The sequence below is a fragment of the Mus caroli genome, unplaced genomic scaffold (genome assembly GCF_978045245.1).
Source record: "Mus caroli unplaced genomic scaffold, Mus_caroli_1 scaffold_11, whole genome shotgun sequence".
Taxonomy (NCBI): Eukaryota; Metazoa; Chordata; class Mammalia; order Rodentia; family Muridae; genus Mus; species Mus caroli.
The window spans coordinates 28,538,690-28,560,100 of NW_028227266.1; the positions used below are offsets into that span (position 1 = coordinate 28,538,690).

At 44.7% G+C, this 21,411-nt stretch overlaps 1 protein-coding gene across 9 annotated transcripts in view; it reads left to right on the forward strand.

Annotated features, from left to right (window-relative positions):
• The window catches only part of Nfrkb (nuclear factor related to kappaB binding protein), a 35,552-nt gene that overhangs the window by 4,803 nt on the left and 9,338 nt on the right, over window positions 1-21,411 (forward strand). The window contains exons 3-22 of one of the 9 annotated variants that reach the window (XM_029481194.1): window positions 1,423-1,624; window positions 4,115-4,242; window positions 5,760-5,934; window positions 6,437-6,574; window positions 7,157-7,230; window positions 7,996-8,080; window positions 8,710-8,890; window positions 9,336-9,444; window positions 9,980-10,106; window positions 10,334-10,399; window positions 11,423-11,502; window positions 11,602-11,648; window positions 12,747-12,807; window positions 13,189-13,363; window positions 15,307-15,413; window positions 19,075-19,198; window positions 19,855-19,934; window positions 20,074-20,288; window positions 20,372-20,642; window positions 21,175-21,387. In XM_029481194.1, the coding sequence (XP_029337054.1) occupies window positions 1,423-1,624; window positions 4,115-4,242; window positions 5,760-5,934; window positions 6,437-6,574; window positions 7,157-7,230; window positions 7,996-8,080; window positions 8,710-8,890; window positions 9,336-9,444; window positions 9,980-10,106; window positions 10,334-10,399; window positions 11,423-11,502; window positions 11,602-11,648; window positions 12,747-12,807; window positions 13,189-13,363; window positions 15,307-15,413; window positions 19,075-19,198; window positions 19,855-19,934; window positions 20,074-20,288; window positions 20,372-20,642; window positions 21,175-21,387 (2,658 nt within the window). Of the gene's footprint in view, window positions 1-1,422; window positions 1,625-4,114; window positions 4,243-5,759; window positions 5,935-6,235; window positions 6,575-7,156; window positions 7,231-7,995; window positions 8,081-8,709; window positions 8,891-9,335; window positions 9,445-9,979; window positions 10,107-10,333; window positions 10,400-11,422; window positions 11,503-11,601; window positions 11,649-12,746; window positions 12,808-13,188; window positions 13,364-15,306; window positions 15,414-19,074; window positions 19,199-19,854; window positions 19,935-20,073; window positions 20,289-20,371; window positions 20,643-21,174; window positions 21,388-21,411 lie in introns of those variants that run through there. The other 8 variants (XM_029481198.1, XM_021172117.2, XM_029481199.1 and 5 more) reach the window with 8 other exon arrangements.

The following is a 21,411-nucleotide window of genomic DNA, read 5'->3' on the forward strand; positions in this document are numbered from 1 at the left end:
AAAAAAATACCTATATATTGGCACATTTATATACATGTATATATTTTAGGCAATGATAAAACATTCATGTCTATGTATGAATGGCATTTACCAGTGTGTTTACCTACTCTGGAGGCTGAAGCAGGAAGATCACTTCAGCTCACTAGCTCAAGTCCATCTTAAAAACAAAACACAATAGGTTTCTCCTCCCCCAGTGTAGTTAACCATCTAGGGTAGTACAGAATAATACCCTTTAAGTCCATAGGTGTCCCCTTCCGTCTTACCTTCAATTTCCTCATGGGAATCACTCTTCTTTGCTGTCAGTTCTTTTGCTTCTATGATTTTGTTTATTTTGTTTAAATCTTCCAGCATGTTTCCCCTTTCTGATCCATTTAACTATCTTAACATTGTCTAGGGAAGGCTTTTTTGAGCTATGTACTTCTGTATACTTTTTGTTTGTTTTGTTTTGTTTGTTTGTTTGTTTTCTTGGTTTTTTTTTCGAGACAGGGTTTCTCTGTGTAGCTCTGGCTGTCCTGGAACTCACTCTGTAGACCAGGCTGGCCTCGAACTCAGAAATCTACCTGCCTCTGCCTCCCAAGTGCTGGGATCAAAGGCGTGTGTCACCACCGCCTGGCTTCTCTACACTTTCACAGTTCTTAAGCTACTTTGTAATTTTGTGCTAAGCTTATTATTCACTACGTAGACATCCAGTACGTAGCTACTGAATTAAAAATGAAGTCTGTGCTGGAGTTGGTGCACGCACACCTTTAATTCCAGCACTTGGGAGGCAGAGGCAGGTTGATCTCTGAATTCAAAGCCGTCTGTTTTACTGAGTGAGTTCCAAACAGCCAAAGCTACAATCTCACAATAAAATAAACTTCAGAAAGCTGAAGTCATCCTGCTTCCTTTTACTGTTCAGTCTCTTCTTCTGAGATACCCACTCCGCCTCAGTAACTTTTTCCTGCTACTTGCTTTAAGTTGAGTTCACATGGCTGCCATCATACCCTGGTTGGCAAAGATGGCTTCCTTACAGCTTTTCTCTTGGGATCGTTTCCCCTGGGTTATCATGCACTGCTATATTGTAATTTGTGTACTCTCTTTAATAAGCTCTTATTTTGTTTTGAAGTAGGGCCTTGCCAAGGAGCCCAGGCTGGACTTGAACTCACTGTCCTCCTACTTCTGCCTCCTAAATGCTGGGAATACATAGCCAGTTCATCTCTGAGTTTTGAGAAGTGAGTCAAAAATCATTAGAATTTTAGTCTGTTTAAACACTTCAGGATCATAGTTATGGCTACATAAGAAATGTGAATGTATTTCAGACTCCTGAACTGTGTACCTAATAGTGATAAAATGGTAAATTTTGTGTTCTGTGTAATAGATTGCACCGACACACAAAACCTAAAATATTTATTTATCTGTTGCTTTTTCTTCACATTCTCCTAGCCCGAGATATTCTTTGATGTCGTCAGCCTGTCCACGTGGCAGGAAGTATTAAGTGACTCTCAGCGTGAGCACCTCCAGCAGTTCCTGCCTCGGTTTCCTGCGGACAGTGTGGAGCAGCAGAGTGAGCTCATCCTTGCCCTATTCAGTGGGGAGAACTTCCGCTTCGGAAACCCGCTGCACATCGCCCAGAAGCTCTTCCGAGGTCTGTAGCCCACGTTCACTTACGGTACACATGCTTTTACAGTCTTCATTTTCATGGACTGATGTGGCAGCTCAGGAAAGTGGTTTTCTGTATTTATTTGCAGCCTATGCTATTTTTTTTTTTTTAAATAAGAGTGTATTGATTTACGATAGAAAGTACATAATAGAACTCAGCTGTGTAACCATCAAAAGAAAGAAAGCATTGCCAAAAGATCTTTATGACTAGTTTTAAAAAAGAGAGAAAGACAGGTAAATACTAGCTTGTTGTTCGCTTTTTTTCTGCAGAGAAGTGTGACATCTTACAACTGTGTGCATCTTTCTCTTTTAAAGATGGGCCTCACTGTGTAGCCTGGGCTGGCCTTGAGTTTATGACTGTCCTCTTGCTTTAGCTTGCCTGGATTCTACACATGAGCCATCACTCCTGTCTTAACATGTAGATCTTTTCACAAAGGACATCCCCCACATAATCTAGCCCTGTTAGTTGTCTGTAAAAGAATTTACACTGAAGCAAGTAATATAGAATACTCCTTGAATTTGTCTTCTTTCTCTCTCTCTCTCTTTTTCTCTCTTTCTCTGTCTTTCTTTTTTTTTTTGTTTTTTGTTTTTTTTTTTGTTTTTTGAGACAGGGTTTCTCTGGGTAGCCCTGGCTGTCCTGGAACTCACTTTGTAGACCAGGCTGGCCTCGAACTCAGAAATCCACCTGCCTCTGCTTCCCAAGTGCTGGGATTAAAGGCGTGCGCCACCACTGCCCAGCTTTCTGTCTTTTTTTTAAAAGATTTATTTATTTAATATAAGTAGTCTGTCACAGTCTTCAGAAACATCAGAAGATCCCATCAGATCCCATTACAGATGGTTGTGAGCCACCAGGTGGTTGCTGGGAATCGATCTCAGGACCTCTGGAAGAGTAGTCAGTGCTCTTAACCACTGAGCCATCTTTCCAGCCCCCACATTTATTTTCTTAACTGCTCCTGAAGTCTCTTTGTAAGTTGCTGTTTAAAACCATAACATACTCAGGGAGCATGCAGTGTGTTTTGATTTGTGTCTGTTTGTGTCTATTAGTTCTGTGTGTGGAGGATTTTGTATGCTTGTTTCTTTTCTGGACACTGGCAGGTTTTGTTGGATTTGTACAGCTGAATTTTGTTGTACACTTCTACTTTCTGGGAATTTGTTGTCTTATTGCTTCCATATTAGGTTTGTGTCAAGTGCTTTTGGTAACAATGTTATGTGGGAAATCTCCTCCTTCCCACTGTACCATCTCAAGGGGCACACGGTACCAGTTTCCTATCATTGGGAATGGTGGCCACCTGTGTTCACTTGGTAAAGTTGCAACCATGCTGGCCTCAAAATCACATTGATCCACCCACCTCTCTGCTTGTGGTAAGGGCATGGACCACACACAATGCCTTGCTGCAATTCTTGAGTATAGGGGTTCTTTTCAACTTTTTTTAGTCATTTGTTGGGGGTGCTTTGGGATCAAGGCTTGTTTCTCAGAAGCTTTCATTTCATCTATGGTCCCTCTCCACCAGTGGTCTTTGCCTGAATCAGTGATTACTTCAGACATTGCAGGGCAATTGGAGGTCACTCTTAGATCACAGTTTGTTCTCTGACCTGTGGAGAAGACCAGAAGCCTCTTCCTTCCTTGTTCTTGAGTGTCTTTGTTTGGGTAGATTGATCTGAAGGGGCAGCCTTAGCCCCTTGAGTCTTGTTAAACTGGAATACCTGATTGTGACTGAAGACTGGAGAGAACAGGCCTATCATTTCGAATCTCTTGTTATTCTGAGGATTTTAAGTTAGTATTTGAAGACTCACGTACATGCTAGGTGAATATTTTACCACTGTGTTGCAGCCCCAAACCCTCTTCATTTTTGTAAGAGACAGTCCTCACTTGGTTGTCCAGAGTGGCCCTAACCTGGGCTTATAATCCTGCCTGACCTTCCACATTGCTGGGCTGTCAGGCACACTACCATATATGGCTGCTTGTCTCCCTTTGATGGGTTATTAGTTTAAATACAAGTTCACTGTTGGTGTTAGCAATCTGATTATGGCCCAGATTTCTGGTGGCAGTACAGGGGAGGACCCTGGCAGGGTTTCGAAGGTTACATAAGTAAGGTCCTCGTAGAGATGGGTAGTATGCTGTGCACCCGCACACAGTGTTACTGGGTGGTAAGTATACAAACAACATACAGAGGTGGGGCTAGGGATTGTTGTGTATTTCTCAGACTCGGTGGTGCTGTATTTCAGGTCTAGCTTTGCTGAAGATAATTGTGTTAACTGTGGTTACTATGAGTAACCTTAACTGAGCTGTTTTTTTTTGTTTTTATTTATGTTTTACTGTTCTGTTATTTTTGGGTCTCTCTCTTCCTTGGGTCTTATCTTTAGGTGTCTTTCCTAAATAGTCACGTTTTCTTTATGTGCTACAACCACATTGCTCATATACTCACTACATATGTGTGGACTTATGCATATACAGTTGTACCTCTGTGTTTTTAAGATGGACACTTTAACCCTGAGGTGGTCAAGTATCGTCAGCTCTGCTTCAAGTCACAGTACAAGCGGTATCTCAACTCCCAACAACAGTATTTCCACCGGCTGCTGAAACAGATTCTTGCTTCCAGGAGTGTAAGTAATGCTCGGAGCTAGGTATACAGCGTGGTATACAGCGTGTTAAGTAATGCTTGGAGCTAGGTATACAGCATGGTATACAGAATGGGCGTGGCCTGGTGAGTATCGTGGCATCACGTGATCTGATACAGAGGCCGAAAGAAGCACTAACAGAAGCTGGGCTTTGTCTTGTCCTCTTATGAGCGGGGTTTTAGATTTCAGAGAGGTTAAAACATGAAAAACAAAGTGCTTCCTGGGATCAGTATTTACGAAGTACAGCAAAGGGTTGCAGACTCATCATGGGTTTTGAGGAGGCTATCTAGGATGCTTTGGAATTGACGTGAAGTACATACTGATCTGATTCTGGCACATATATGCGCAGCATAGAATTTGGTAGCCTCAGGCTCCTTACCAGCTTGATAATTCTCTGGGACAGAAGTTACTGCAAGTGAGCGCTTGTGTGTAGGTTGTGATGTGCCACACGCAGAGCACGTGTGGTGAAGAGAGGACAACGTACTGGAGTCTGTTTGCCAGGCTTGGCGGCAAGTGTCTTTGCCTTCTGAGCCACCTCACTGGCCCTCTAATGATTTCTTTAAGTTGTTCTTTGAGGCTTTGTATACAAATACCTAGATGTTTAGTATAGGTATTAATTGTTAGTGAAGCAGGTCAATACTAAAGTGGGGTATTTTTCACCATGTAACTCAGGTTGAGTGTTTCTTACAACCAGAAGTTGTTTTTTTAAAGATTTATTTATAGCCAAGGCATGGTGGCGCACGCCTTTAATCCCAGCACTCGGGAGGCAGAGGCAGGCAGATTTCTGAGTTCGAGGCCAGCCTGGTCTACAAAGTGAGTTCCAGGACAACCAGGGCTATGCAGAGAAACCCTGTCTCGAAAAACCAAAAAAAAAAAAAAAAAAAAAATTTATTTTACATATGTGAGTACATAGGTGCTATCTTCAGACACACCAGAAGAGGGCATTGAATCCCATTACAGATGGTTGTGATCCACCATGTGGTTGGTTGCTGAGAATTGAACTCAGGATCTCTGGTAGAGCAGTCAGGGTTTTTAACCTTTGAGCCATCTCTCCAGCCCCTGGAAATATTTTGAATTTCAGAATTTTTTTAGATTTTTGGAATACTTATATATTTTGGGGGGACGGGGCAAGACACAGTTGTAAACAAAATTAGGTTTAATATGCAACTCCTGGAGTCTGAAGGTAATGGTATACCATATTTTCAGTGTTCATTTATTGTGTTTGGGCTTCAGTCTGTGGCACATGATACAGTGCAGTATTTTTCACTTTGTGATATCTTGTTGGTACTCAGGAAATTTTAGATTTTGATTTGTTTTTTTATATAATGAATGATCAGACTTTAGGTTCTTTTTATTGTATATAATCATGTATATGTATATTTCTATGTCATTTGGAGGGGGAGAATTTTTTTTTTAACATTGAAGAGGGTAAAACATGGACTTACAGGCTGTCCAAAGGGCAAGATTTGATGATGACCTGGCCCCTCATTTGGTTTCAATAGGATCTCTTGGAGATGGCTCGTAGGAGTGGCCCTGCTCTTCCCTTTCCACACAAGCACCATTCACCGTCCCGAAGCCCCGAGGAGCGGGAGTGGCGGACCCAGCAGCGTTACTTGAAAGTCTTAAGGGAAGTGAAGGAGGAATGTGGCGACACTGCTCTGTCCTCTGATGAGGAGGGTGAGTGTCCTTGGGTATTTCTGGGAGTCTAGGGTTTTGGAGCCAGTGGTAGCCATATATTTCCCAGTAAATGGGCCCTCTGTCTTGTTTGGTGGGGTGGAGAATGGGGCTTACCAGCTGGTGGTGGAGTTGCTGAGACACTGTTGGGGAGTGACTCCATGCCCTTTTGATTCTTGTGCTGTGTGGCACTGAGGTTAGATAGAACGTCTTGGATAGATCCCTGCAGGACAGGGACTTGGCACAGTAGGCCTCTGGTCCCATTGTGCCACTTGAGAGAACTGCTTTTCCCCTTACAGGAGAGTAGTAGTGACTGTTGGCCTGCTGCAATGCGACCCCATCACTCTGTTGAAGTCTCTCTCCTGGAAGAGCCGTTTAAATGTGTGCTCCAGCTCATCTGGGGAAGGGTCAGAAAGGAATGTGGAACCCTGGCCTCCATGTGGTTGGCTTAGCCCTGTTGAACCCAAATGGCCACTTACCCAATCTCCCCTATTGGAGTCCACAGCCACGTTGGATTTACAAGAAAAATTTTCTTTTGAAGATCTCAGCTCATGGCTTCCAAGCTCTCCAGCACGTTCTCCTAGTCCTGCGGTGCCCCTGAGGGTGGTGCCCACGCTTTCCACCACGGATATGAAAACTGCAGGTGAGAACCGAGCTGATTCTACTGCAGCTCCACGACATCATGGTGTAGAAAAGTGAGAGTTCCTTAAGGAGGTGGGGCTGGATTCTTGGCTTGACACCAAACAGCAGTGCTACTTAGAAGGGGGAGATGTGGAGAACTATGGCACCGTGCAGGCGTCCCTGCTTTCCTTTGATTTGAAGTCATTCTCAGAAACTGATCAGTTGCTATTTTTGGTTAAAGAAAGCAAAATCGTGCTTGAACTGTCAGGAGAATGTGTAGCCAGACCCATAGCAAGTCAGTAGGCTGTAAAGACAAAAAACAACTTGGATTCAGAATAGGAACCGAAGGAGAATGCCTAGCCTCTCGGACGTGCTTATGAGTCTGCTAAGTAACTGAAACCATTTATTGGTTCATACATAAAAAACGGGTGGATTGCTGACCCTGGGGCGTTATGAAGACTTGTGCTGCTTATAGTACACAGAAGCAGTGGCACAGTGGGGCCAGAGGCCTCGGTGCTTTTGAATATCTGAGTGACTAGGCAGATCTAAGAGCTCCATCGCAGTGAGTGACCTGGTCCATGTGGTTTGGTTCATTTACTTTCAGATAAAATAGAACTGGGGGACAGTGACCTGAAGTTAATGTTAAAGAAGCACCATGAGAAGCGGAAACATCAACCAGTAAGATTGTGGTGGGAGTGGCCATTTGTCATTTTCAGTGCGATGCCTCTGATTTGTCCTGAGACAGTGTTAGTGCCTGGGTTGTGGTTTATTTTGTTGTTGCTGTTATTTTTCACTGTCAAAGACAGGAGCAACAAGAAAGGCTACTTAGCATCAGAGGTATGAGAAGCCACTCAAGTACTTTGGCTTTACAAGGCATGGTTGACAGTGTGTGCTTCCTTCAGTCTTGTGGTTACACTGGTATGTGATAATCATGGCCTCCCTTCCGTTCCTAGAGGCTGAGTTTATCCTTGGTCCTGCAGCCATAAGTGGCAGAGCCAAGAATCAAGCTTCGTGCTTTGTATTTTGTGTGGCCCCCATTGCCATTTCCATATGACAATACATCAAGGTGGAGAAACACAGTGCAGAGGACAGAGCCATCTGAGAGAGTTGACGTAGGAAGAGCAGGGGCCGAAGAAAATTGAGTTCTGTTTTCTCCTACGTCCTCAGGAGACGTGTTTTAGTATAAGACTGTTGTATGAGCATGTGAAATAAGAGTGCAGAGGGCTTTATGACCTGCAGCTACCCTGGAGCAGGAAGGGGAGCCAGGTTTTTCAGCACTGTGAAGAGCAGTAAGTAGTTGGTATTTTTTATATATTTTAATTTAACATGGTTACCTCAGGTATCCCTGACATGCTGTATTTATTAGGTAAATTGTCACAGACACTTATCAGTTCTGGATTCTTTTTTAGACCTTTATAACTAGATCTTTGATGTCATATCTAGGATCACCCAGACCTTTTGACAGGGGACCTGACCCTCAGTGACATCATGACTCGAGTAAATGCCGGCAGGAAGGGCTCCCTAGCAGGTAAAAGACTATGGGTCCCCTCTTAGATACCTGACTTCTGATGTTAAATTGTATGGCATATTGTCTATGTGATAAAAATAAGTGGAACCATAGCCTCCTTTATGCTAATCACCTTTGTTTTGTAATTACTCTCTGAATTTAAAATTAGCACAGCAGGGCCTGGGGGAGAGGGCTCAGTGGATACAGTGCTTGCTGTCCAAGGGTGAAGATCAGAGTTTGCATTCCCAGCACCTATGTAAAAGCTGGGTGTCACATCAGCCCTCTCTAATCGCAGTGCTGTGCGGGGCAAGATCGGACCTCTTCAGCAAGTAGTCTAGCTAGACCAGAGAGACCCGGCTCCAGGAGAGAGTGATTGAGAAAGATTCCCTCCTGCACACACATACACACCTACACTGAATATGCAGGTAGATGCACTGTACCATACACATGGGCACTTGAATAAAATGAAATCAAACCAAGTCAGCACAGCATTATTATTAGAAGTCACCCACTGAGTGTGGTTTTCAAAAAAACTTAAGTGTCTTACTACTGAGTCTTTAGACAGGCTTTGGGGAAGGGTATGCAGCTAAGACCTGTCACTTCATGATGCAATTTTGTGACTTGTATGTATGTGTTTCTCCTGTTCCCAGCCTTGTATGATTTGGCTGTTCTTAAAAAAAAGGTGAAGGAAAAGGAGGAGAAGAAAAAGAAGAAAATAAAGTTGATTAAGTCAGAAGCAGAGGATCTGGCTGAGCCCCTAAGCAATACTGAAGGGGTCCCAACTCTCTCACAGGCCCCCTCTCCCCTGGCAATATCGTCTATCAAGGAAGAGTGAGTAGGCAGATATAACTGGTTGCACTGGGCCGGGGGAGGGAGTTAAGCATGGGCTGAGCCAGTCTTGAGACTAGGTGAGTTGACTATATGTGCTGAGTGAGCTCTGAGATCTTGCTGGGAACATGTACCGTGTTCTCTTTTCTTAAGCTCTTGAGCTCTTGTGCTTATAACCTGAATCAATCTGGCATGTGCTCTTTGTCATTTTGATTATGCCTACATTAAAAAATTACAAAACGTGTGTGTGTGTGTGTGCGCGCGCGTGTGTGCGTGCACGTGTGTGTCTCTGTGTGTGTGTGTGTGTGTGTGTGTGTGTGTAGGTGCATATGCATGTGTATTTGTTATATATGTGGAAGTCAGAAGACAGCTTGGAGGAATTGACTCTCACCTTTTACTGTGTGGGGTCCAGACATCAAACGCTTACATTTTCTTCCTTGCTTGTTAGACCCCTGGAAGACATCAAGCCTTGCCTTGGAATCAATGAAATATCTTCCAGTTTTTTCTCTCTTCTGTTAGAGATCTTGCTGCTGGAAAGTCAGGCTAGCCTTCCTATGGTAAGAGTTTTAGAAATGCTGTTAAAGTTTTATAATTGCCATGCTCTTGAGTGGTCTCTAGCTTCTGGTTCTGCCTGCCTTCTGTTGCTATGATAAAGATTATAGACAAAGCAACTTGGGGAGGAAAGGGTTTATCTCAGCTTACAGTCCAGCCTTCAGGGACATGAGGTATAACATGGAGGAGTGCTGCTTACAGACTTGCTCTCCATGGCGTGCTCATCCCACTCTCTAGATCACCCAGGACCATGGCCAGGGCTGGCCTCCCATAGCAGTGACTAACCCAGAAAATGCCTCACACACACAGATGAGACGGCGGCAGTCCCTCAAGAAAGGCTTTCTTCCCAGATGACTTAGCTTGTGTCGCCTTGACAAAGCAAACAGCACTCGTGGAAAGTAGACTCAGCTGGCTTCCTTATACAGCACTGCAGCTAATTTAGGAATTTGGCAAATTGGATATACACGCCCTGCTCTGACATCTTGGAATTGTTGGTAAAAAGAGAAACTTAATTGTGGTCCATCTTTTCCTCTCCCTCAGCTGGAGGATCGAGTTTTGGACTGGCAGTCTTCTCCAGCCAGCTCCCTCAACAGCTGGTTCTCTGCTGCCCCCAACTGGGCTGAGTTGGTGTTGCCTGCTCTGCAGTATCTTGCTGGAGAAAGCCGAGGTGGGGTCTTGTCTGTGAAATTTTATCATGTTTTCCCTCTTTTGTCTAAATTCTTGCACTAAATTTGTCCATTTTCATCAGACACACCCTAGGTGTCTTTTCTGACACACAGAAACACACACACATACACACACGGCATCAACAACAAAACCAACTCGAGCTGTACCAGAGCTTGTGTCTGTATTAAGGTGAGGGTTATGCTTGTTCATGCGATCTATTTCTTGCAGCGGTTCCTTCTAGTTTCTCTCCATTTGTTGAATTCAAAGAGAAAACCCAGCAGTGGAAATTGCTTGGTAAGTAGTCTAGACTTTGAAGAGGTTTGTTTTGTTTTGCCCCTCCCCCCTTTTTTCCTTGATGAGAGGAATCAATGATGGGAAGATTGTCACTGAGAGGAGTGGCTAGAGAGCCAGGCAAGCAGGGAGATGTGCCTTAGCGTTTCTTAGGAGAAGCTATATCTCTTGTTAAAGTAGGGGGAAGGGAGACAGTGGCCCCAGAGCAGTGGGCTCACATCACTGCACTCGAGGAGGGTGGAGAGCACACGTGACCCGTGAGGGTCCAGTGGCCGTGGCAGTGCTGGCTCTTCATCTTGTACTCACTGTGGCGTCCTCTGCCCATCGCTTGTTTCTCTTGCACTCACCCGGTGCCTGAGATGGTTGGGTGTACTGCAAAGGCCAGAGTGCAGATCACCGAGGTAGTTTGTGATTTTGTGTTGAGAGCAGAGCTGGCCTTTCTGACATAGCCTGCCTTTGTGGTCCTGATCCCATGGTGGTTGTAGCCTGTGTAAGAGATGTGGGTACCGTCATGAGCCAACTACCCTGCTAGGAATCTGAGTAAAGTGACTCAGGAAGAGGTCACGTGATGACTTAGGCTTCTTGCCGCAGGTCTTTTTACTGCCATGCCAGTGTGAGGAGTGAATTTTCTCACCTACAAGAGCAGGGTCCTTCCCTGGCATAAACTTTTGTAGCATCCTATGCATTACTTCTTCTGGAATTGGCTCTGTTTATATGACCTCATTACTCACTTGACGTGACCTCTAAGGACAGAAAGTGAATTCATTTCGTGATCCCAGCTTGATGCACCTGCCTGCTGCACAGTGGCTACTCTATCAATACTTGCTGAATGAAAGATCTGAAAAAGTGACGTCCTGGGGCTTAGCCAGTCAGTGAGGAGAGGCATGAGCATGTGGGAAGGACCAGTGAGTGACAGGTTCTGACAGGTTCTTTTTGGCATAGGTAGAGCTGGTAAAGAGGAGGCAGGATTCTGAATAATACTTTACATTTCTTATTTTTTGTGTGTGCCCCACCTTCACCCCATAGGTCAATCTCAAGATAACGAAAAGGAATTAGCTGCTCTCTTCCACCTGTGGCTGGAAACCAAAGACCAGGCCTTCTGTAAGGTATGCCTCTTACTTTCTTACTACTTGGGTTGTTAGAGCCCCTAAGTTAGTGACAACTCTCTAGCCCATTTACCTGGTAATGATTTTTCCTTTCTTCAGCAGGAAAATGAAGACAGCTCAGATGCCATGACACCTGTCCCTCGAGTGTGAGTATATTGTTCTTGTGGTGGGTGGATTCTCGGGAAGCCGTGTCGTAGCGTGAGATTGCTCTGGATCTTTTTTTTTTATTATTAGGTATTTTCCTCAATTACATTTCCAATGCTATCCAAAAAGTCCCCAATACACTCCCCCCCCCCCAGTCCCCCACCCACCCACCCCCACCCCTTGGCCCTGGCGTTCCCCTGTACTGGGGCATATAAAGTTTGCACGTCCAATGGGCCTCTCTTTCCAGTGATGGCCGACTAGGCCATCTTTTGATACAAATGCAGCTAGAGTCAAGAGCTCTGGGGTACTGGTTAGTTCATAATAATGTTCCACCTATGGGGTTGCAGTTCCCTTTAGCTCCTTGGGTACTTTCTCTAGCTCCTCCATTGGGGGGCTCTGGATCTTCTGACATGCTTCCGTGTGTTAGAGCTGTAATGGACCCTTGAGACCCAGAAGTCCATTGACTCATATGCCTTAACATACTTGAGGAGGGCACATGTGCTCTCAGTAAGATGGCTCCTGACTGCAGTGGTCTCTGAAGATAGATGGTCTGCCTGTAAAGAAGTCCATGATGTTCATATCCTTGACTTGTAGTACTGTGTTCTTCATTCCAAGTTATCTCGTTTTCCTATTCCTACCTGCTCACATTGCAGTGCAGAGGACCAGCCTTAGTGTAAACCCCCCCACACACACCCTCCCCCACTCTACACATATCCATTCACATAATGGGGGTTTAGAACTCAAATTTTGGGCTCTTTGGAAGGCAGAACACCCACTCAGGACTTGAAATGCTTTGTTCTCCCCCGGAGTGACTTTTTTGTTATTAAATTGAGCTGTCTTTTAACAGTACTGAAAAACACAGGTGAGGATGCCACCCTCTTTGTGTTTATTCCAAACACTTGTGATCCTAAGAATAGGGTAATGTGGGAGATCAGTCGGGTTTCTGTGGTAGGAGCTGGAGAGCAGACTGAGCAGGAGTTGAGTACTTCTGAAAGAGAAGAATTGTACCACTGCCAAGCTAATCCGACTCGTTCTGGGTGCCAAGAAGGGGCTAATGGTCCTCCTTGCTCTCGGGTGACACAGAGTTCTTTATGTTCCAGAAGAACTGACTATGTGGTTCGGCCTAGCACAGGAGAGGAGAAACGGGTTTTTCAAGAACAGGTAAGATCTCCTTAGAAGTAAGTAGACACAGAAGCACGGAGCCTGGCTTTCCTTGATCTCAGCTCCTTGGGGTTCAGAGCCTTCAGCCCAGATAGTTCATTGGTCGAGGCTGTTTGTTGGGTAGAAATAGTTTGGTGAAAGGGTAAGAAAACTTTTGACTATCTTTTTTACCAGGTAGCAAAATGTATTTTCCTTTCTTGTCATATTTTGGGTGCCCATCTGTGGACTGTCTTTTCCCACTGCGGTTGGTAACTGTTCTTTGTGAGGTCACTCCTTTCCTCCTTGTATTGACATCTCATTTGATTGACCTAAGGGAGTTCTAGGGAGAACTCCACTAATTCTGAGATAGCAATTTTTTGCCTTTTTTTTTTTTTTTGGTAGGAGCGTTACAGGTATAGCCAACCCCATAAGGCATTCACCTTTCGCATGCATGGCTTTGAGTCTGTGGTGGGGCCAGTGAAGGGCGTGTTTGACAAGGAGACCTCCCTCAACAAGGCTCGTGAGCATTCACTGCTGCGCTCTGACCGGCCTGCCTATGTCACCATTCTGTCTCTTGGTATGTAGCATGTATTTATTACTAGGGCTTTCTTATTTGTACCCAAAGCATTCCTCACATTAAATTGATACTTCCTGTACAAAACTCCACCCCCTTGCTCACTCTGTCCATTGATAGGCTAGAAGATCGATCAGTCTTAGAAGTTTTCAAAGCTGAGAGATGTCAGGGTGGATTCTACCCTGGTAGATTGATGGCAAGAGTCACTGTTTCTTCCTAGAGTCATCTTCATTTTGATAAACTGTTCACAAGCTAGTAGTTACATCAGGTATAGGATTTTGCTTTCTCAAAGGATGTTTTTTCCTGAGAGCAGTGACACATACCTGTGACCCCAGTTCTTAGGATGCTGAGGCTAGAGGACTGTTGTAAATTTGAGGGCTGCCTAGGCTGCACAGTGAATTTGAAGCCACACAATGACATTGTCTCAGAAAATGAAAGAACAAGGAATTCTTTGTATCATGAGTCCGTTGGTAGTGAGACCTATGGAGTCCTCCTCAGAGTTAAAATGATGCATTTGAATCCCCCCTCCTGCTCCCCAAACTCCTAGATAGGGTTTCTCTGTTCAGTCTTGGCTGTTCCTGGAACTCGATCTGTAGACCAGGCTGGTCTTGAACTCAGAGATCTACCTGTATCTACCTCCTGAGTGCTAGGATTAAAGGTGTACACTACCACAGCCCACCTGCATTTAAAATTTTTCTTTAGGGGGGAGGGGTAAAGACTTATTTATTTTATGTATACGAGTACACAGTCACTGTCTTCAGACACACCAGAAGAGGGCATCAGATCCATCACACCTAGTTGTGACCCACTATGTGGTTGCTGGGTATTCAACTCAGGACCTCTGGAAGAGCAGTCAGTGCTCTTAACTGCTGAGCCAGCTCTCCAGCCCCTTGCATTTTAATTTTTAAAATACTTTAAGTTACAGAAAAGGACGATCATATTTCAGTAATTATTAAATTGTTAAAACATTTAAATGCAAAACTGTTTCTGTTATGATACTGTATGATAAGACCAGGTATCAGGTGTTGTAATTTCTGTAATCTCCAGTGGGGGTCAGTGTAAGTGAGTTTGTATGTTCCACTTGTATCATGAAGAGAACTTGATTGCTATTGTAATAGCGTGATAATAGCAGTGTGTGGTTTATGTTTGTTGATAGCTGAAAGAAGTGCTAATCTACTTTCCTTACCAAGTGCATAGAACTTCTGGGTCATCTCTCACCTTCCCTGTATACATGAATGCATTATTTTGGTCTAATCTACCCTTTACTCCCTCCTCCCAGACACCCTCCCAGCTTTTTCACTAAAAATGGATATTATATGTTTGTGTGTATCCCACTAAGTCCAACTAGTGTCATCTGCATACATCTGGGTGTGGTGTGGTGTGGGTGTGTTCACTGTAGCATGGGTAATCTACTCTCCTCAAAACAAAACTGCCATAATCTCCAACTTGCTGCCCTGACTCCTGGAGCTTTGCAGTCAGAAATGGAACCTTTCAGATCCCTCCTATCCATGCTGGAGTAGTGACTAGATAGATCTCGGGCAGGTCTTGTGTAGTGACCACAGCTTTTGAGAGTTAGGACAACAACTCCCTGTCAGGTCCAAAAGGTACTGTTTCCTATCAGTTCTCCTTAACCTCTGTCTCTTAAAATCTTCTCACCCTCTCTCTCTTCTACAACATTCCTTGGGAGGTGGGAGTGTGATTTTCTGTTTGGGAATGAGAACCCTTCTATTCAATTCTAAGGTATTCTTTTGCCATAGGCGTGTTAAACGTGTAGGGAGGTGCAGTGCAGTGTTGATGGCCAGTAGAGGGCAGTGTGTCCCTGACCGGCCGGTGAGGCTCAGGAACCATTATCTTAGGGAGCTCAGCCCCACCAGAACAGGTCAGGAGATGTTGTAATTCATTGGAAGCCTTGCTTGACTCCTGGATTTTGCATTTTCTACTGTCAGTTCGGGATGCTGCAGCTCGGCTGCCTAATGGAGAAGGCACTCGGGCAGAGATCTGTGAACTGCTCAAGGACTCTCAGTTTCTGGCTCCAGATGTCACCAGCACTCAGGTGAGTTAGAGAAACAGCTTTTGGCTTCATTTCAGAATGTATTTGAGAAAAACTGTTAGGAAATGTAAGTTACACCTTTTTTTCTTGTGCTATTGAGGGTTGAACCCAGGGTCTTGTACACATCAGAAACACGCTTTACCAGTGAGCTGTATGTGTTTGCCTACCATGAAATCTTTTATTTATTTATTTATTTATTTATTTTATTATTGGGTATTTATTTCATTTACATTTCCAAATGCTATCCCAAAAGTCCCCCACACCCTCCCACACCCACTCCCCCACCCACCCACTCCCACTTCTTGGCCCTGGTGTTCCCCTGTACTGAGGCATATAAAGTATGCAAGACCAATGGGCCTCTCTTTCCACTGATGGCCAACTAGGCCATCTTCTGCTACATATGCAGCTAGAGTCAAGAGCTCTGGGGTACTGGTTAGTTCATATTGTTGTTCCACCTATAGGGTTGCAGATCCCCCCCAGCTCCTTGGGTACTTTCTCTAGCTCCTCCATTGGGGGCCCTGTGAGCATCCACTTCTGTGTTTGCTAGGTCCCGGCATAGTCTCACAAGAGACAGCTATATCAGGGTTCTGTCAGCAAAATCTTGCTGGTGTATGCAATGGTGTCAGCATTTGGAGGCTAATTATGGGATGGATCCCCAGGTATGGCAGTCTCTAGATGGTCCATCCTTTCGTCTCAGCTCCAATCTTTGTCTCTGTAACTCCTTCCATGGGTACCTTGCTCCCAATTCTAAGAAGGGGCAAAGTATCCACACCTTGGTCTTCGTTCTTCCTGAGCTTCATGTGTTTCGCAAATTGTATCTTATATCTTGGGTATTCTAAGTTTCTGGGCTAATATCCACTTATCAGTGAGTACATATCATGTGAGTTCTTTTGTGATTGGGTTACCTCACTCAAGATGATGCCCTCCAGGTCCATCCATTTGCCTAGGAATTTCATAAATTCATTCTTTTTAATTGCTGAGTAGTACTCCATTGTGTAAATGTACCACATTTTCTGTATCCATTCCTCTGTTGAAGGGCATCTGGGTTCTTTCCAGCTTCTGGCTATTACAAATAAGGCTGCTATGAACATAGTGGAGCATGTGTCCTTCTTACCGGTTGGAACATCTTTTGGATATATGCCCAGGAGAGGTATTGCGGTATCCTCCGGTAGTACTATGTCCAATTTTTTGAGGAACTGCCAGACTGATTTCCAAAGTGGTTGTACAAGCTTGCAATCCCACCAACAATGGAGGAATGTTCCTCTTTCTCCACATCCTCGCCAGCATCTGCTGTCACCTGAATTTTTGATATTAGCCATTCTGACTGGTGTGAGGTGGAATCTCAGGGTTGTTTTAATTTGCATTTCCCTGATGATTAAGGATGTTGAACATTTTTTCAGGTGCTTCTCAGCCATTCGGTATTTCTCAGATGAAAATTCTTTGTTTAGCTCTGAGCCCCATTTTTTAATGGGGTTATTTGATTTTCTGGAGTCCACCTTCTTGAGTTCTTTATATATATTGGATATTAGTCCCCTATCTGATTTAGGATAGGTAAAGATCCTTTCCCAATCTGTTGGTGGCCTTTTTGCCTTACTGACGGTGTCTTTTGCCTTGCAGAAGCTTTGCAATTTTATGAGGTCCCATTTGTCGATTCTCTATCTTACAGCACAAGCCATTGCTGTTCTAGTCAGGAATTTTCCCCCTATGCCCAATATCTTCCAGGGTTTTCCCCATTTTCTTCTCTATAAGTTTCAGTGTCTCTGGTTTTATGTGGAGTTCCTTAATCCACTTAGATTTGACCTTAGTACAAGGAGATAGGACTGGGTCAATTCTTATTCTTCTACATGATAAACGCCAGTTATGCGGTTGTACCATAAAATTAAAAAAAAAAAAAGAATGAGTAAGTTGGGCGTGGTGATGCATGCCTCTAATCCCAGCTCCTGGGAAGCGAAGACAGGTTGAGTTTGAGTTCAGAACACCCAGAGCTACACAGAGAAACTTTGTCTCAACCCTCCTCCCCCAAATCAAATGAATAAAAACTTTCTGGGCATGATGGCATGTACCTATAATACCAGCTACCTTGGGAGGCTGACGTAGGAGGATTTTGAACTTGAAGCCTGGACAGCATAAACTCCTGAATATTGTGTGGGTAAGAGTTTACATATGATGCTGGATGAGATGGCAAATCTTTAATCTTAATACTTCAGGAGAATTACCTAGAATCTATGGTCTAGCTAGCCTGGAATACACAATGAGGCGGAGACAGCAAGAGAGACTCTGCCTTAGAAACAAGGTAGATGGTAATTGTCTTAGTCAGTGGTTCTGTTGCTGTGATGAGTCACCATGACCAAAAAGCAAGTTGGGGAGGAAAGGGTTTATTCAGCTTACACTTCCACATCGCTGTTCATCACCAAAGGAAGTCAGGACAGGACAGGACAGGACAGTCCAACAGGGCTGGAACCTGGAGGTGGGAGCTGATGCAGAAGCAATGGAGGGGTGCTTTTACTGGCTTGCTTCCCCTGGCTTGCTCATCCTGCTTTCTTAATCCAGGACTACCAGTCCACCGATGGCGCCACCCACAATGGGCTGAGCCCTCCTTTGTTGATCACTAATTGAGAAAATGCCTTACAGCTAGATCTCATGGAAGCATTTTGTCAAGTGAGGCTCCTTCCTCTCTGATGAGTCTAGTTTGTATCAAGTTGGAACATAAAACCGGCCAGTACAGTAACAGTGAGAACCACCTGTGTGTGACCTTCTGACTTCCACACATGCACTATGGCAAATGTATGCCTGTACTCACATTATGTACACAATAAGAATAATAAGATAAATCCATTAACAATACTACAACCAGGTGGGTAGAGAAATGGCTCAGTGGCTAAGAATACTGTTCTTTCAGAAGACCCAGGGTTGATTGCCAGTAGCCACATGGTAATTCACAGCTGTCTGTCTGCCTTTCTTTCTTTCTTTCTTTCTTTCTTTCTTTCTTTCTTTCTTTCTTTCTTTCTTTCTTCCTTCCTTCCTTCCTTCCTTCCTTCCTTCCTTCCTTCCTTCCTTCCTTTCTTCCTTTCTTAGTAGAATAGAGTTTATTCAGGGCATGGGGAGGGGAACTTAAGAGGGTAGTAGAGACAGAGAAAGGCAGGGGAGAGAGAGGGGGAGTGGGGAAGGAATAGAGGAGTAGAGGCTGGTTATGAGCATATGGAGAGAGGGGGGGGGACAGAGAGGGAGCAAGAAGGCAAGAGCAAGATATCTTTTTTTTTTAAGATTCATTTTTTAAAAATTTGTATGTACCTGTGCCTATTTTAATGTATGCCATATGAAGGCATGGAATCTCCTGGAGGTGGAGTCATCAGGGCTGGAGCCGTCTGATACGGATCCTGGGAACCAAGCACTGGTCCTCTGGAAGAGCAACAAGTGCTCTTAACTGCTGGGTCATCTCTCCAGCCCTCCTTACTCTGTAACAAAAGAAAGGTTTCTACAGTTAGTTAGTTCCCAGGATCCTTACAGTGAAGATGAGTTAGCATCTCAGTTGTACACCATTCTTTTCAGAGTGATGGATGAGCCAGTGGTAGGACAGAGCTAGGTTGAGGTCCAGTCTGTTTATTCTCTGGCTTTGCAGCTACTGGTTGGAGTTGTCTCACATTTCCCTTTGCTCTGTTCTTAGGTGAACACAGTGGTGAGTGGTGCACTGGATCGATTGCATTATGAGAAAGACCCTTGTGTGAAATATGACATTGGTCGGAAGCTGTGGATCTACCTGCATCGTGACCGGAGTGAGGAAGAGTTTGGTATGAGGCCTTCCGTATGCTGACTAAATGGGGGCTGGGCATCTGCCTTTCAGTTCCATATCTATTCTGTTTGTTGGGATTCAGTTAGGATAGGGTTATGGAACAAGAATTTAGTCCACCAACAAGGCCTGGCTTATCTTACTTTGTTTTTGAGAAAGAATCTTGTTGTTTAGCCAGCTATGACTATGTGTGGAACTTGCTGTGGGCCAAGCTGGCTTTGAACTTGAGATGGTCTACCTTTGTCATCCCAGTTCTGGGCTTACAGTAGTGCAAATCACAACCAACTTTTTCTTTTGATTTGATTTGAGATAGAGTCTAAGCAGGCTGACTTTGACCGTACTGTTTTCCTGCTTCAGTCTCTGAGAAGTGAGTGGATTACAGCTTCTGCTTGGAGAGGCCTTGGTTTTTTTTTTTTTAAGATTTATTTATTTATTATATGTAAGTACACTGTAGCTGTCTGTCTTCAGACGCACCAGAAGAGGGCATCAGATCTCATTACGGGTGGTTGTGAGCCACCATGTGGTTGCTGGGATTTGTACTTCGGATCTTTGGAAGAGCAGTCGGGTGCTCTTACCCACTGAGCCATCTCACCAGCCCGAGGCCTTGGTTTTTAACAAAGTCAAATTTCCTAAACTTTATAACATCCTTGTTTATAGAACGGATTCATCAAGCTCAAGCAGCGGCAGCTAAAGCCAGAAAAGCTCTTCAACAAAAACCCAAGCCGCCATCCAAGGTGGTAAGTTACCTCATAAGACCATTTCCTATAGAGATTTGTGGTGAGACAGCGCAGCATAGATACTCGGCTTTCACCTGACCCAGTGCCTCGGGAGCCTTCGTTCATGTTGCCTGAGGTAGATTTTTTTTTCCTTCTCTAGAAGTCCAGTAATAAGGAGGGCTCCACGAAGGGCCTTAGCGGTCCTTCCGAGCAGAGCCAGATGAGCCTCAGTGACTCTAGCATGCCACCAACCCCAGTTACGCCTGTAACACCCACCACGCCAGCATTGCCCACCCCCATCTCTCCTCCACCTGTGTCAGCGGTGAACAGAAGTGGCTCTACCACTGTCTCTGAGCCAGCCAAGTCTAGTTCAGGGTAAGCACCTTTGCTTCTTCTCTTGTTCTTTCCCTCCCGAGTCTTTTCATATTTACATCCTGAGTTTTTGTTTTTTTCCTCAGTGTTCTTCTGGTGTCCTCACCAACAATGCCACAGCTAGGGACGATGCTTTCCCCAGCTTCCATCCAGACTCCACCCAGTTCTCAGGCCACTGCTCGGGTCGTCAGCCATTCCAGCTCAGCAGGACTACCCCAGGTTCGGGTGGTAGCCCAGCCCAGCCTTCCTGCTGTTTCCCAGCAGTCGGTAGGGCCAGCACAGCCACTACCCCAGATGCCAGCAGGGCCACAGATTCGTGTGCCAGTCACTGCTACCCAAACCAAAGTAGTACCCCAGGTAAATGGATGCTGCATGCCATTGGGATACAGGACCTTGTGGGCCTAATGAGTCAAAACAAGCAGAGCTTGAAGACCTGGAAGTCACATATTGTTGGTGTTGACAGTGAAGCTCATTGAAGTAACTCATCTAATGTTCAGAGCTTCAGGGAAGATGTTGAAAGCTGGGAAAGTACTTTTAGGTGCTCTGTTTTACATGTTGGAAACAAGACCTTCACTCTTGGACCAAGGCTCTGTAGAAGTGGGCTGAGATTTCAAAGGTTGTGCTTCTGAGTTCCCACTGTGCTGTCGCCATACCTTTGTGATTCAAGACAGAATGCTGTCTTTGTCTCATTTTCCTTCCCTATATATAAAACCGAAGAATCACCTTTGTTTTCAGTATAAGGAAATAAAATAGGATGTTGAATGTAAAACATTTGCAAACATTGTACAAATATAAGGAAATGCAGTGTCAATTCAAGTAGGGCCTCTGCTTGCTTGGCTGGTAGCATTTTGGTGTCTAATTGGTCTCTTGACTTCACATCCTGAACTAGGCAGTTATGGCAACAGTTCCAGTCAAGGGGCAAACTGCAGCAGCCTCTGTGCAACGGCCTGGACCTGGGCAGACAGGGCTCACAGTGACGAATCTTCCGGCTGCAGTCAGCCCCGTGAGCAAGACAGCCATGAGTTCTCCTGGGAACTCTGCTCCAAGTGCCTCCACCACAGCCGTTATTCAGAATGTCACAGGACAGAACATCATCAAGCAGGTAGGTGGACCTGACTCTTAAATG